The sequence below is a fragment of the Vombatus ursinus genome, unplaced genomic scaffold, assembly GCF_900497805.2.
Source record: "Vombatus ursinus unplaced genomic scaffold, bare-nosed wombat genome assembly UNPS02014773.1, whole genome shotgun sequence".
Taxonomy (NCBI): domain Eukaryota; kingdom Metazoa; phylum Chordata; class Mammalia; order Diprotodontia; family Vombatidae; genus Vombatus; species Vombatus ursinus.
In genome coordinates this window covers 1,898,118-1,913,678 of record NW_020954551.1, presented here as the reverse complement: position 1 = coordinate 1,913,678, position 15,561 = coordinate 1,898,118, and the positions used below count along the sequence as shown (strand labels likewise).

At 40.4% G+C, this 15,561-nt stretch overlaps 1 protein-coding gene across 1 annotated transcript in view; it reads left to right on the top strand.

The window, feature by feature from the left end:
* DPY19L1 (dpy-19 like C-mannosyltransferase 1) overlaps positions 1–15,561 on the top strand; it is a 116,495-nt gene that overhangs the window by 14,547 nt on the left and 86,387 nt on the right. The window contains exons 2-4 of the mRNA XM_027863955.1: positions 7,400–7,424; positions 7,736–7,823; positions 10,996–11,133. Of these exons, the coding sequence (XP_027719756.1) occupies positions 7,400–7,424; positions 7,736–7,823; positions 10,996–11,133 (251 nt within the window). The remainder of the gene's footprint in view (positions 1–7,399; positions 7,425–7,735; positions 7,824–10,995; positions 11,134–15,561) is intronic.

Sequence of the window (15,561 nt, the reverse complement as noted above, 5' to 3'; positions counted from 1 at the left end):
TTATTAGGCAAGTAGATCAGGAAATTCTCACCTTTTTTATAGGTCAAAGTAATTTACTTCATTAGCTGAAATGAAATTAAATGTAGCTTCAGTTGTACCTACAGAAGTATGACATGTTGGCTGAAAAGTGTCACAAGTAAGAAAAGATTTACCGGAGAAGTGTAAAATACTTGTGCCAAGTCGCTATCATTTCTCCTATTTTCTGAAAATCTTTGGCGGAAAATATTGTAAAAATTTCCCCCTCCAAACGAAGGTCCATGGGATTTAAAAAATTCAACAGACTTTTGTTAAGTAGTTACTGTGTTCACGTTCCACGTTAGGTGAGATATAAAGTTTAGGTAAGAGGTGGCTCCTCTTTTTATGAAGCTTATGGTGTTGGAGGGGGATGAGACACAAAACATTTTAGAGTAAATTACTTTTTGTATAGAAGTACCAGAGAGAAGTACAAAGTTCTGCCCACTCATTCTGCAGTTTGTGGGGTGTATGTGTAATTGGACAGGGTGGGGCAGTCTTTACCAACCTGAAGGAACAGAGGAGGTGATCCTGGAGGAGGTGATATTTGATTCAGCCCATGAGAGATGGGAGGGAACAGTCAGCATAAACAACAACTGAGGCAGGAGCAGGGAGATGACGAATGGTCTAGCTTGGCCAGAGCGTGAGTCTGTAGAGACGATATAAGACTGGAAAGTTTCTAACTTTCTAACCCACTGGATCGTGGGTTGTGGGTCGACTGCCAGTGAGAGTAGTTTGAAACTCAGTAGGTACAAGTGACTTTTGAGAGTTTTGAGTAGAGGAGAAAGACACCTGTGAATGCCAAATTGGAGTGGAGAGTAAAGACAGGAAGCCCTGGGCCTGGGAAGGAGCCTCTTGGAGAAGTCTCGGTGGGTGATCATGGAATGCCGTACAGATGTGTGGTAGAGAGGACTTGAGGGTAGCCTTGGGAAGAGAGAAGATGGCTAAATAGGAGAGACTCCCCAGGGGTACAGTTGAGGGGACTCAGTAACAGGATGTGAGAGGAAAGGGACGGTGGAGACACAGGTCTAGCATCATAGCCTCAAACTTGGGACACTAGGGGAATGGCGACACCACCATCTGACAAATTGAACGAGTCAGAAAGAGGAGCACATCTTTGGAAAGAGAATCTGCCTCCTTTTGGACATGTCGAGTTTGTGGTAGAGGCCATCCATGGTCTGGGACCCGAGAGGCAGTTGCCCTGGAGCTGCAGAGTTGAGAGTGCATTCCCCAGAGGTGCAGTTGAAGCTGTTGGAGTGAATGAGAGCTTCAGAGGAGAGGTTACGTAAAGAGAGATGAGAAGAGAACTAGGAGAGAGTCATGGTAAAAACCCCAGCATCTGTAAGTCCATCAGGTAACCTCTAGTAAGCACCTACTATGTGCTAAGCACTGGGGATCCAAAGAAAGGTCAAAGCTCCTGTTCTGAGGAGCTAACAGTCTAATGGGAGAGACAGGGTAGTTTTGGATACTGCTGGTAATCAAGAGGAGGGAGACATTAGAATTAGGAGGAAACAGGAAAATCTTAGAGAAGTGAGATTTTAGCAGGGATTGGAAGGAAGCCAGGAGGCAGAGAGGAGGAGGGAAGGCATTCCAGGCCTGCGGGAACAGCCAGCAGGCTGATGTCACAAGGACTGAAGAGCACCTGGTAGGGAGGGAGGTGTAAGGAGACTGGAAGGGAGGGAGGGAGGGGTCAGGAAGGGCTTGAAAGCCAAACTGAGGGCTTATAAGGAGCTACTGAAGTTTATTGAGCAGGGGAGTGAATAGTCAGACCTTTGCTCTAGGAAGGTCACTATGACAGCTGAGTAGAGGATGGGATGGAGTGGGGAGAGATATGAGGCAGGCAGACCTCCCAAACCCACACCCCAAGCAGGCTGTTACACTTGTCAGTCGGGAAGCATTTATTAAACTCCACTGTGTACCAGATACTATGCTAAGGTTGGTAAAACTCAAACTCAGATTTAGAAGGAACCTCAGAGGTTCACAGAGGCCATCTAGCCTAACTTGTATCTAAGAGTGCATTTTATAACATTTTCAAGAAGTAGTCTTGTGGTTTCTGCTTAAAGGCCTCCCTCCAGTGAGGGAGAATCCATTGTATTCTGAGGCAGAGACCTTCACTTCTGTACATCTCTAAGTGTTGTTTCCAGCTTAAATTCACCCCCTGCCCCTCTCTAGGCCAAGCAGCACCAGCTTAGGTCTTCTTTCCCGGGACAGACAGCTCTCTAAATACTAGAAGTCCTCCATCTTGTTCTCCCCAAGGCTTCTTCTGGTCAGGCTAAGCAGGATGGCCTTGTGGCAGGCTTACCTCTCATCCTCAGGAGTGGCAGAAGAGCTGAACGTGGAGTCAGGAGAGCCGGGGGCCCAGCTCTATCTCCAGCATGTCATAGTTCTGTGACCATGGGAAAATCACTTACCCTCCTTCACCTACCATGAGCCTCAGTTTCCTCATTTGTAAGATAATAATGTCTGTAGAACTTTTTAACCTGCAGGGTTGTTGTGAGGATCAAATTGGATGACTTAGGTAAGGTACATTGTGATCCTTAATGTATTATTTTAATGACAATTGTTATTCCCAAAATGCTCAGAACTGAACCCATGGTAGCTAATAGTCTAGATATTGTTTGGCCAGGGCAGCTAGAGAATTGTTGAGCTGTTTTCTCCCCCATTCTGGACATTGTGGCTCAATGTAAGCTAGGGCAGCATTAGCTTAGGAGGCTGCCATAGCAGCTAGGTGGCACAGTGGATAGAACTCTGGGCCTGGGGTCAGGAAAAGTCATCTTCCTGAGTTCAAATCAGGCCTCAGGCACTTTCTAGCTGTGTGACTCTGGGCAAGTCACTTAACCCTGTTTGCCTCAGTTTCCTTATCTGTAAAATGAACTGCAGAAGGAAATAGCAAACCACTGTAGTATCTTTGCCAAGAAAACCCCATTTGGGGTGGGGAAGAGTCAAACATGACTTCTGTGATTAAACGACAACAACAAAAAACGCCATTTCATTTGCAGAAGTACATTGTCTCATCTCGACTCTTGTTAGATTTGTTTTTGGAGCCCAAGCGTATACTTATGGAATTACATCTTACTCAGTTCAGGGCAAACGTGTCTAGAGATCTTTTTTCTGATTTTGATTGTCATTCAGCATGTTGGCTTTCTGTGCTACCTTCTTGTCATCCACATATTTGACAAACATCCAATTTCAATTCAGCAAACATTAAGTACTATCTACGTTCAAGGCATTAGGCGGTGTGATTGAAATAGAGAGACAAGACCAAAAGCGTCCTAATGCTCAAAGAAGAGGGAGCCCGTAGCTGAACTGAGTCTTGAAGGAAGAGAAATATCCTGAGAGGGGGTGGTAAGGAGGAAGTCTGTTGCCAGGATGAGGGACAGCCTGCAAAAAAAGCAGAAGGAGAGAAAAAGGAAGGCAGAAGAGAATAATGAAGGCTAGGTCAGGGTATGGCAGAACATTTCTGGGAGAAGGAGCTATTTGTCTCTCCCCTTGAGAACTCTATATCAGAGGGACTGCAGGAAAAAGAGATGTAAGTTTGCTAGCCCTAAGGGAGTACAAGGTGTCACTCAAGTGGAGCCCCTATCTTCCCAGATGCTGTGATGATAGAGGGCAGAGTCTCTGCTAGGGGTCCTCTTTCATCACATGGCACAACGATTTGAACATAGCAGGCCTGTCATCAACTTTTACTGAATTGTGTCAGATAATGCTTGTCAGATTTGAGGAGGCCAAGAAGGATAAGCTTTTTGAATTCTGGGAAGGGGGAATGGAGCCAGCAGAGAGATCCAGTAGGGTATCTTGATCTGTGCGTACGTGGTGATCTGGTCCTTAGAGTTCTGTTTGACTCACTTTCAGCCCCGCCTCTTTGCCTCACCCCTGGTTGGAGGATAGATGTCACACACGTAGGAGACAGATACCTTGTAAGTAGAGGTTCCATCAGATGCTTTGTCGGACCAGGTGTCCAAGGTGCTCTTTGTAGGAGAGTCCAGGTGGCTTTTGTTGTTTAGTTGATTAGTTATGACCAACTCATCATGACCCTGTTTGGGGTTTTCTTAGGAAAGATATGGAATGGTTTGTCATTTCCTTCTCCAGCTCATTTTACAGATGAGGAACTCAGGCAACTATGGTTAAGTGGCTTGCCCAGAGTCACACAGCTAGTAAGTATCTGAGGTCAGATTTGAACTCCTGACTCCAGGGCTGTCACTCTCTTCACTATACCACCTAGATGCCCTGCAGGCTAAGGGTCTGCTATCTGGGAACTTAATAGTTAGGGAGAACTAAGGTGTTTTTCTCAGATGATTCCCTTACACAGGGCAGATTATCTTATTGAATGAGGAGTCCTTAAGTCCCGTTTCTGGAAAGGAGCCACAGCTCTATCCCTTCTGGGTCAGGGGATGGGTAAAGGCAGAGTAGGTGATGGAGCAGAGCATTTTGGGTAACTGGCGCCAAAATGTTCTGCTCTATCGCCTACTCTGCCTTTGTTGACTTGAGTGTTAGTATGGAGGTGAAGTTCTCTCAAACTGGGGACATTGAACAGGTCTGATAAGTAGAAAAGTTTGGTTTGGGGGAAAGTAGGCTTCCACATTGAGGCTCTTAGAAGCGGGGTCCCTTCTCAGACAGTCCTTAGCTTTCTAGGTCCAGCGATGGCAAAGTTATCTTATTGTTAGCTGTGGTTTCCACCTACCTTGGAACTTGGTTATAAGGGATGATGAGTGTTGCGTTCTTGCATGTTGATGGCAAGTAGCATTTGGTAACCCAGGGCAGAGGAAGTTCCATCCCTCCATGCAGACATAGGTTACTCGGGCATGAAGTTCCGGGAGGGTGCTGCTGCCTCTTACTGCAGCTGCTGAGGAGGACTGGGCCCAAAGATACATTGATACCAGGGCACATATCAACACTTACCAGTCTAAGTCATGGATGAAAGTGTTGAACAATGCAAGACCAAAGATACGTCCCTGAGAAGCATTGTTCTAGAGACCTTTGTCCAAGACCTTTGTCTCAATGCGTTTGGATCTAATAATTAACCAGAGGGGCAGCTAAGTGGCACTGCAGTGGGTAGAATGCTGAGTCTGGTGTCCCAAGGACCTGGGTTCATATCCAGCCTCAGACACTTAGTAGCTGTGTGACCCTGGGAAAGTCACTTCACCGTGTTTGCCTTAGTTCCTCACTTGTAAAATGAACTGGAGAAGGAAATGGCAAACTACTCTGCCAAGAAAAGTCCAAATGGGGTCACGAAGGGTCAGACATAACTGAAAGTGACTGAACAACAACAAATTCAACCAAATTTGGATCCACTGACTTTGCCACCGTCCAGGCCAGAGTTGTCGAGTACGTGGCCCTGAGTCTCTCTCTCGTCTCCAGCGTTGGAGTGCATAGAAGCCAGGCAGGAAGATTTAATGAAAGAAAGTCCATGTGCAGCCCTCGGGAATCCTTCTTATGCTTTAGTGGCCTCAGTTTCTATTTTAGTTTGATACTGCTGTTGTAGTCCATCTGTTACCTTGTCCACAAGGATACCGTGCCAAGACTCTGTTAAATGCTGTGCAGTGATCTCAGTGTACCGTATGCACAGTATTGCCCCAATATACTAGCCTAGTTACTATGCCTCGACAGGAGATGTAAGTCTGCTATGACCTGTTCTTGAAAAAGCCATGTTGACTTTTAGTGGTCACTGCTCCCTTTCTAATTTCTCAAAAGGCACCTCTTTAAAATATGTTCCAGGATTTTGTTGAGGATAGAAGTCAAGCTCGTTCTCCTTTAGTGTGCATATTCTACTCATTTTTCTTTAAAACATATTTTCTGTCAAGCTCTGAAGTCAGAACACCTCGGCTATAATCCTAGCTCTGCCACTAATTACCTGTGTGGGGTTCAGTTGAATTGGCTCTGTCTATAAAAGGGTCCTGTGGACTCAAAGTCAGGAGACTTGTTCTCAAATTTGCCTTAGTATTCATTACCTGTGTATGGATACATACGCAAGCCATGGATAGTGGCAATCCAGGCACCGCACTGAATCCCTCTACTGTGGATAATCATATGTGGTCATATAGCTAAAAGATATCTTTGCATTGCCTTAGTTTCTTCATCTATAAAGTGGAGGTTTATGCTATTTGCCTCACAGGACTATTGTGAGGAAAGCACTTTGTGTATTTTAGAGCAATTTATTCATGTGAGTGATTATTTTGCTTTTTATGAGAGACTTGTCTCCATTTATATTCAACATTAGAATTATTAAATTTATCGTCTTTTAAAATTGTTTTATTAGAAGGGAAAACAAACTTCTTGACAGAAGGCCAAATAGAATAATTCTCATATCTTATACAGTTAACTCTGTATGTGTCTCAAAGACCCCCTAGCCTCCTTCCATCTTATTAAAGATTGCATCTTTAGCCTTAGTCTGCCTTCTCCCTCTACGTCCTGCTTTTTCTGCTGTGTTTAAACGAGGGTTGGGGCTCATTGGAAGAGGGCTCATTTTTAGAATATTCTTTAGGATAGTTCTTTTTAGAAGTAGGAAAGTGAATGGACTGTTTTACAGACATTGAATTTTATGCATTAAAGCCTTAATTACGTGCTCAGTTGGTAGCTTTCCTATGTGGAGCTTCATTTTCAAAATGACATGTAGGACTTAGGTATTTCTATATTTCAATGAATTATAAGGTATCTGGATTTTTAAACAAAAGTTAATAGCCTCTATAGGAATCTATTGTCTGCAACTCTGAATAGGTGTGTTCCCATGATTCTGTGAACAGCCCATATAGCTTTCAATTTTTCTCTTTGAAGTGTTTAAAAATTAAGCCAATAAAATATTTACTCCAAACAGTTTCAGATTTTTCTTAGAGTGTACTGAATACATCTTTGTTTTTCAGTCCCCCCAGGAAAGTGAGTAAATGCAAAGGAAAGACTTTCTAAAGAGAAAGAAAGACATTTCCTACCCCTTTCCCTATACTTGGGAAGGTGTTTGTTGGTCATCACAAGATTGGCTTTAGGATTCTATTCTTTCATTCCTCCTCCAGCTCCACATGTTTTTCTAAGCCCATCTTGCAGCAGGCTTCATCTGTGCAGATTGGATGTATGGACACAGGTCCCTTTAGCACTAAGTCAGGACTTCCTGAGGATGGTTTTTGTTCCCAGTGCTTGTTAAAGGGAGAGGAAAGGGGAAGGGAACAAACAGTGGTTCAGCCCCTCGTTCTCTGGGCACTGTACCAAGCACTTGCCATATACTGTCTCGTTTGACCCTCAGCCTGAGCCTTCGAGGTCAGACTTTTATGCCCCATTTTACAGTCAGAGCAGTAGCGTCACCTCCCTTGCGCTCTCCATATATTTGAAATGCTTATTTTTAGAATGAAAAGAAGTCATTTAATCCAAAAATTTAATTAGAATTGATTTTCTCTTACAGCTGCTTTTGCTGGGATTTTGCACTGGTAAGTTTTATTTATTTGTTGCCATAGTACCTTTATGAATAAATTTCTTCAAATCTATTTGCTCTTAATTTGAATAACTTCCAGTTTAACTATTAATTACATACATACAGCACATATTTACAGGTCTACATCTCTGTTAAAAGACTAATTGGAAAGTTTCAGGTTAGATAAATAGTATAGAGTGGTTTTGAAGTTAGTGGCATTTAGGAATGTGATTTAACACTATATCTTTAGGTTAGGTACAGTCTAACTTTTAACATAACTTGGAGATGTTTTAACACTTTTGTGTTCTTTTGCTTTTGTTTTTACAGGAGTCACATAACAAGTCTCTTTGAAAATGATCGTCATTTTTCTCACCTCTCAACACTGGAAAGGGAGATGGCTTTTCGCACTGAAATGGTTGGGTTCTGTGTATTGTGTTCATTTCAGTAATTTTCAAAGTCTGGTTTTTTTTTTAATATGAGACTAGAAGTTGTAAGGTATTAATTAAATCTTACTTGGATTTAGTGTCATGTAGTGAATAGGATTCAAAAAACAAATCTTGTTCCCAGTGTTACCAAATTATCTCTTCAATTGTCAAATTACTTGATTTTTGGTTTTTATTTTTATTTTTTTTGTTTAATTCATACTTTCAGAGCAGAATATCAGTAATATTAACTGCTTGGGGACTACTGAGGCAAAATTGTGAAGTAGGCAAAGTCTATCTGGTGATTTTACTCTCATGTTTTTGGTGTCCTTCTCTCCTTCCCTTTCTCCCCCACTGCCCTCATGTTATCCCTGGCCAGCCCCCACTTAAGCCTGTCTGTCCTCCCCTGTCAGTACCCCTTGTTTTAAAACTGTTTCTTTCGCTCCAAAAAAATCCAAATAGTTACCCTCATACCCATTCCTGTAGGACTCTTATCTTTCCCTTTGGAGGAAAAGTGAGTAGACAAGTTCGTTGACTTGTGAATTTATTCAATAGTTCATTCTGATACGAAAGCACCAGAGGAGAGAAGTTGGCTGCCAGGTAATGATTTTTTGGGTCATGGTAACCTGTGAATTTGACACCAATACTAAAGGTCTCTTCAGTGTTTGTCACAGCAAAATAAAGGTCCCAGGATATTTAGTGGGAACAGTGGAGAGCAACACAGTGAGTATGGACTCAGATTTAGTCTCACAAGGTTGTCAAGAGCCTAGCCTAGTACACACGAGATACTGTGCTAGGCTGTGCATGTACAGAATCAAAGCAAACCCAACCACCCTGGCTCTCAGCATTTCCCACAGACCTGGTGTACGTTGCTTCATCTCCCTGTATTTCAGTATCTTTACCTGTAAATTGAGGCGGTAAACTAGATGGTCTCTCGGTGATCCTAAGTATGCCCCACTTTTTAGCCCATTTGCAGACTTTAACTGTGGCACCCTCCCTCTTCAGTCTTTGCCAGTAACCAGCAAGTTGGCCCATACTCTAGAGGAGGACGTATAACGTACCAATACTTTCACCTCACTATTAATGACTCTAGAAGACACAGAAATATTGCAGCTAAATGGAGGAAGAGCTTGTAAAGCTCTCCTCAAGCAGGAATAAAAGAATTTGCAAAGAGGGTTTCATAAGGAGCAGAAAGGCAACAAAACCCCTGATCATTTCTTTGAACGCTCAGTCTGAAAATGCCCTGACCTTCACGATTATTGACACTTTTGCAGAAATAGCTAATGCTAAGGATAAAGAAATAGAGAATGACTATGGAGAACTTGATTAGATATCCTCGAAATTAAGTGAACGTAGATTTTACTGCTTGGTGAACTTAGGACAACGATGGGCACATATTTAGGAGATATCATTTGGGATCAATAAATGAAAGATCTGTGGCTGTTAAGGAACTTCTCACACCTGCACATCATAAATGCTTTCTTCCAGAAGAGGTGCTGTATTTTTCAAGCACAGAATGGCATCATAAAATAGGAAATGAACTCTGTCTTAACCAACAGAAAGAAAAGACTGCTCACAATCTAAGTTGTAGCTTTGGAATGATCAGACTGTCTGTTCTGTCAGATGGTTGACTGCTCACGGTTAAGGTTAAAGCCAAAACCACGTTAGAAGAAGGAAGGACAGTAAGAAGCATTGCCCATGATTCCCGCTGAAGCCAGTGATCCACAGAAGAAGTGGAGTGAATCCACACAGGTGGGAGTGAAAAGCAATGCATTTGCCAAGGGTTTTAGCGCAGTCTGTCCTCCATGCCAGCAACAGGGTGTATCCCAAACCTTGGACTCCGCCTGCATGCCCTGAAGAAGTGGATTGGCCCTGGAGGAGGGCCAAGACGGAGCAGGAATCGGATCTGGCTTGGGCAGGCAGCTCGGGGCTCAGTGTCCAGAACATCTGAAAGAGGGGAAGATCCCAAAAGTTAGGAAAGATCATGCAGATGCTGCTTAGGGCAAAAGGGAGATTACTACCACTGGCCCACATGGCTGCTTTCTTCTGTCTCTATGAAACAAAAGGAAGGAGAATGAGGACTTCACAGAAGATTTGCTGCAACAGACTCCTTTACAGACACACAACTGACAGAGGAGTGTAGAGAATCCAAGATACTGCTGTGATTGTTGTTTATTGGTTTGAAAAAATTTGACTTGGTAGAACAAAATTCAGCCTTGAAGGCTTCCTTCAAGCAAGAAGTCTGTCCTGTACCTGTTAGAAATATGTAAGATTTAGTGACACCAGACGATGGAATAGCATGGATGGTGAATTTTATGGAATGAAAAGTTGTGGAAGGGTTGTTATATCTGCATCGATTGAAGCAGTGCCCTGCCACACTAATAAAATCGTAGATTCATCAAATAAGGTCTGAATGACTAAGAATAACTTATTTTTACAGGCTACTAAAGCAATTTCACATAAAAATTCTGGTAGGGAGATATTGCAAATATGCCCATTTTATAGATGAGGAAATAGGCTTTAGACAGGTAAATAATTTTCCATTGCTCACAAGGGTAGTAAATCCTTGAGCCAAGATTCAAATTATGACTTCAAAGAAATGTTCTTTCTGCCTTGGTAGGTCCCCCCCTCCCCCATATATTCCTTCTCGTAGGAATTTTTGAATTTTAGAACCCTTGTTTACTCCAGTGAATAACTCCATTGGTGAAACTTAAGCAGTGTGCTGAGTCCTTGGAAAAGTGTGTGTGTGTTTGTGTGTGTGTGTGTGTGTGTGTGTGTGTGTTGGGTGGGGCATTGAAGCTTTCTTAATACATTTCATCATCCTATGTCTTCAACTACTCTGCCTACTCACAATGCCAACCCTCCTAGTTACCCATTTTACTACAGTGGAACTTACTTAAAGTTCTTTGTAAAATATTAGTATTAAAACACTTGAAAACCTATTTTTGTCCCCAGTGCTTTGGCAAAAGTGTAGTTAAAAAAGCTCTTCCATAAGCTTAGATCATTGAATTCTAAGAAGGCATTAATGAGGAGAAACCAATAAAGTGAATAACAGCCATTACTTGTCTAATTGCTTTGTTTTTAAAAAAAAATACATTTTGTGTGAGATAAGAGCAGATAAGAGTAATTGAATTTGAACATAACTTGAATATGTTCTCCTTTTAGGGACTTTATTATTCCTATTTCAAAACCATCGTAGAAGCCCCTTCATTTTATAATGGAGTGTGGATGATTATGAATGACAAGCTCACGGAATATCCTCTTGTGATTAATACATTGAAACGATTCAATCTGTACCCAGAGGTGAGTTGATCAGATTCATTTGATTTGCAGAGAGCTCCCAGTTTTATATGTTTTTGCTTTAAGCGCTGACTCTGATGCTGAATGTGTAATTCCGTACCTGAAGCCTATATAAAGGCAGATGATGTATCTCTTAAGTTTTATTTTTTAGGACAAAATAAGCCATTTTTAGGAGAGGAAATGGCATAGATGAGGATCACTGTGGATAGGGGTATGACTTTGGTAAATTCCTGGCAGATAATCACATTCTCTTGCATAGCATAGAAAATAGGAAAATCACCTAGACTTGTTCACTGCTTTCTTATAGACATAGTTGTTATGTAATGAATTGTGAGGTTATAGGCTTACAACAAATGCTTACTATGATGAATTAATCATGCTGAAGGTTATGAATGAGCCATTTCAATAATGAATTTATCAGATATCAGTTCAACACAAGAGTGTCCTACTTATCTGGCATTTTGATTGGTAGGCTACATTAAACATCTTGAAAAGAGCCTCTAATGCAGACATTTGCAAAAAAAAAAAACAAAACAAACAAAAAATGGCTTTTGAGCAGTAGACAAAATCAGTATCATGACATTTGAAGAAAGGACGTGGAGCCACACCCTCAGACTAGGGTATATTGTCTTAGAATCATGTATGAAATGACGTTTTGTTTTGTTTTGTTTTTCCAATTTGATGGCCTGTGATTCATCTTTTTTGGGGAGAGAGTTGTATTAGGTGGCCCAATAATAATAATTCATCTTTACATAGTGCTGTAAGGTTGGCATAATACTTTATGTTGTCTCATTTGATTCACGTGGCTTCTTCCCCTTTCCAAATGGTCCAAAGACCGAGAAGTGTCCTTACTTCTAGGAACCTTCATTACTGAATGCACCTAACAGAGAGGCAGCTCCCAGCAAGCAGTTCCTCGGATGCTCAGGGCCTATGAGAGCAGTGTGCTTCCCAGGCTGTGTGATGCAGCTGTTTCATAATACAGTGGCCTCTGAGGAGGCTCTTTAGTTGTTACTTGGTAACAGTCTACTCTTTTTAGAGAATTTCCATCATGTGTTTCCAAGTAAGGAAATGCTTTAGATGTGATTGGACTTGAGGAGAATACATTGGGACTTATCAGTCATTCCCTTCCCTCTTGATGCTTCACCCATCCTCCTGTTGATGGAGTTTTCGGTCCTGGCACCTCTGCGGGATGGCTGTTGTCTGCCTGAGCTCAGCATGAGGTCATAGTCTGCCAAAATCCACAGGTCTTTTTTCACATCAGCTCTCCTCTAACCACCTTTCCTCTACTCAAGCAGCTGAACTTTTTTGAACCTCTGGACGACTGCACATTTCTTTCCTCTTAAATTTCATCATTATCATCATCTTCTTCCCCATCAGCACCACCACCACCACCACCACCACCATCATCATCATCATAGTATGTATATAGAGCTTACTTTGTGCCAGGTACCGTGCTGAGCGCTATACAAATATTATCTCATTTGATCCTCATAACAGTCCTCCAAGGTGGGAGTTCTTATTAGCCCCATTTTACAGTTGATCCGACTGTAAAAAGAGAAGGTAAATGACTTGCCCAGGGTCACACAGCGCCAGATTCAAGCCCAGACCCAGTGCTCATCCAGGAGCTACCAGCTGCTTCCATTTATAGCTCACACTAGGATTAGGTTCAGTTTGCTGTTCTTGAGAGAACAGGAGCCTCTCCTTTCATATTTCATCAGTTACCGAGTCCTACCCATTTGACCTTTTACAATCACTTTTGCATCTGTCTCCTTCTCTCTGTTTCTGTTGATCTTTACCAACCATGTGGGCTGTTCTGGAAGATCCCAGAGCTATCTTCCTTCCTGTCTTTCACCAAGAAATGCGTGTAGTTAGTGATTTATGTGCCACATACCCTTACTAGATGGTAAACTCCCTGAGGGCAGGGATTATTTCTTTTTTTAAAATTTAATTTTTCTTTTTTCTCAATCACATGTAAACAAAAATTTTTAACATTCGTCTTTTTGAAATTTTTAGTTCCAAATTCTCTCCTTCCTTCCCTCTCCTCCTCCCTTGAGAAGGCAAGCAATTTGATATAGATTATACATGTGTGTGTAAGAGATTTCCATATTGGCTATGTTGCAAAAGAAAACACAGACCAAAAAACCAAAAATGATAAAGAAAACAACAGCAGTATGTTGCGATCTGCATTCAGAGTCCATCGCTTCTTTCTCTGGAGGTGGACGGCATTTTTTTCATCATAAAGTCTTCAGAATCGTTTTGATCTTTGTCTTGTTCAGAGTAGCTAAGTCCTTCACAGTTGATCATCGTATAGTATTGCTGTTACTGTGTACAGCGTTCTCCTGGTACCGCTCCCTTCACTCTGCATCAGTTCATGTAAGTCTTTCTATATTTTTCTGAAATCATCCTGCTCATAATTTCTTAATGCATAATCTTTCGTGTACCTAACCTATTCCATTGATGCACCACCCTATTTCTTAGAGGGTCCCAGATTGTTCTGATGATTACCAATTTATAATGCAGTTTGAGATCTGCTAAGCTATCTTCCTTCACATTTTTTATTGATTCTCTTGATATTGTTGATCTTTTATTCTTCCAAATAAATTTTGTTATTTTTTCTAGCTTTATAAAATAAATCTTTGGTAATTTGATTGGTATGGCATTGAATGAATAAATTAATTCGAGTAGAATCATCATTTTTGTTATATTGGCTCAGCCTACCCATGAGCAATTAATATTTTTTCACTTGTTTGGATCTATGAAAATTGTTTTGTAATTATATTTATGTAGTTTCTGGTTTGTCTTGGCAGAAAGACTCCTACATATTTTATATTATCTGTAGTTATATTAAATGGAATTTCTCTTTTTATCTCTTCCTGCTCGATTTTGTTGGTAGTATATAGAAATGCTAATGATTTTTGTGGGTTCATTTTATATCCTACAACTTTGATGAAGTTGTTAATTATTTTCTCTACTTTTTTAGTTGATTCTCTAGGATTCTCTAAGTATACCATCATATCATCTGTAAAGAGGCATAGTCTTATTTCCTCCATTGCCCTTTCCAATTCCTTCAATTTTGTTTTGTTATTGCTATAGCTGGCACTTCTAGCATAACATTGAATAATAGTGGTAATATAATGGGCATTCCTGCTTCACCCCTGATCTTATTGGGAAGGCTGCTAGCTTGTTCCCATTACGGATAATGCTTGCTGTTGATTTTAGATAGATACTAGTTATCATTTCAAGGAAAACTCCATTTATTCCTATACTTTCTAATGTTTTTAATAGGAATAAGTGTTATATTTAGTCATCTGCATGTATTGAGATAATCATATATTTTTGTTGGTTTTGATATTGATATGGTCAATTATGCTGATAGTTGTCCTAATATTGAACCACTGTGCATTCCTGGTATAAATCCCACCCAGTCATAGTATATGATCTATATAATATGTTGCTATAATTTCCTTGCTATCATTTTATTTAAAATTTTTGCATCAATATTCATTAGGGAAATTAGTCTTTAGTTTTCTTTCTCTGTTTTTGCCCTTCCTAGTTTAGATAGCAGCACCACATTTATGTCATAAAAGGAATTTGAGAGGTCTCCTTCTTTCCCTATTTATCCATATAATTTATATAATATTGGAATTAATTGCTTTGTAAATGTTTGGTAGAATTCACTTGTGAATCCGTCTGTCCTTGGGGATTTTTTCTTAGGGAGCTCATTTGTGGTTCATTCAATTTCTTTTTTTAATATAGGATTCTGTTTCCTCTTCTGTTAATCTGGACAATATACATTTTTGTAAATATTCATCCACTTCACTTAGATTGTCAGATTTATTGACATATAATTGGGCAAAATAGCTCCTAATGATTGCTTTCATTTCATCTTCATTGGTAATGAATTCACTGTTTTCATTTTTGATACTGACAATTTGATTTTCTTTCTTTTTAAAAAAATCAAATTAACCAGTAGTTTATCTATTTTTTTCGTAAGACCAGCTCCTAGTTTTATTTATTAGTTAAGGGGTTTTATTACTTTCGATTTTATTAATCTCTTCTTCAGGATTTCCAATTTAGTGTTTAATTGGGGATTTAATTTTTTTCTAGTTTTTTTTAGTTGCATGCCCACTTCATTGATCTGCTGTTTCTCTGTTTTATTGATGTAAATATTTAAAGATATAAATTGTACTGCTTTGGCTGTATCCCACAAATTTTGGTGTGTTGTCTTACTATTGCCTTTCTCTTGAATGAAATTATTGATTTTTCTATGATTTGTTCTTTGACTCATTCTTTAGGATTAGATTATTTAGTTTTAATAATTTTAATCTATATTTCCACAGCCCTGTATTTGATATTTTATTGCATTATGGTTCTGAAAAGAATGCATTTAATATCTCTGCTTTTCTCCAGATGGTTGTGAGGTTTTTATGC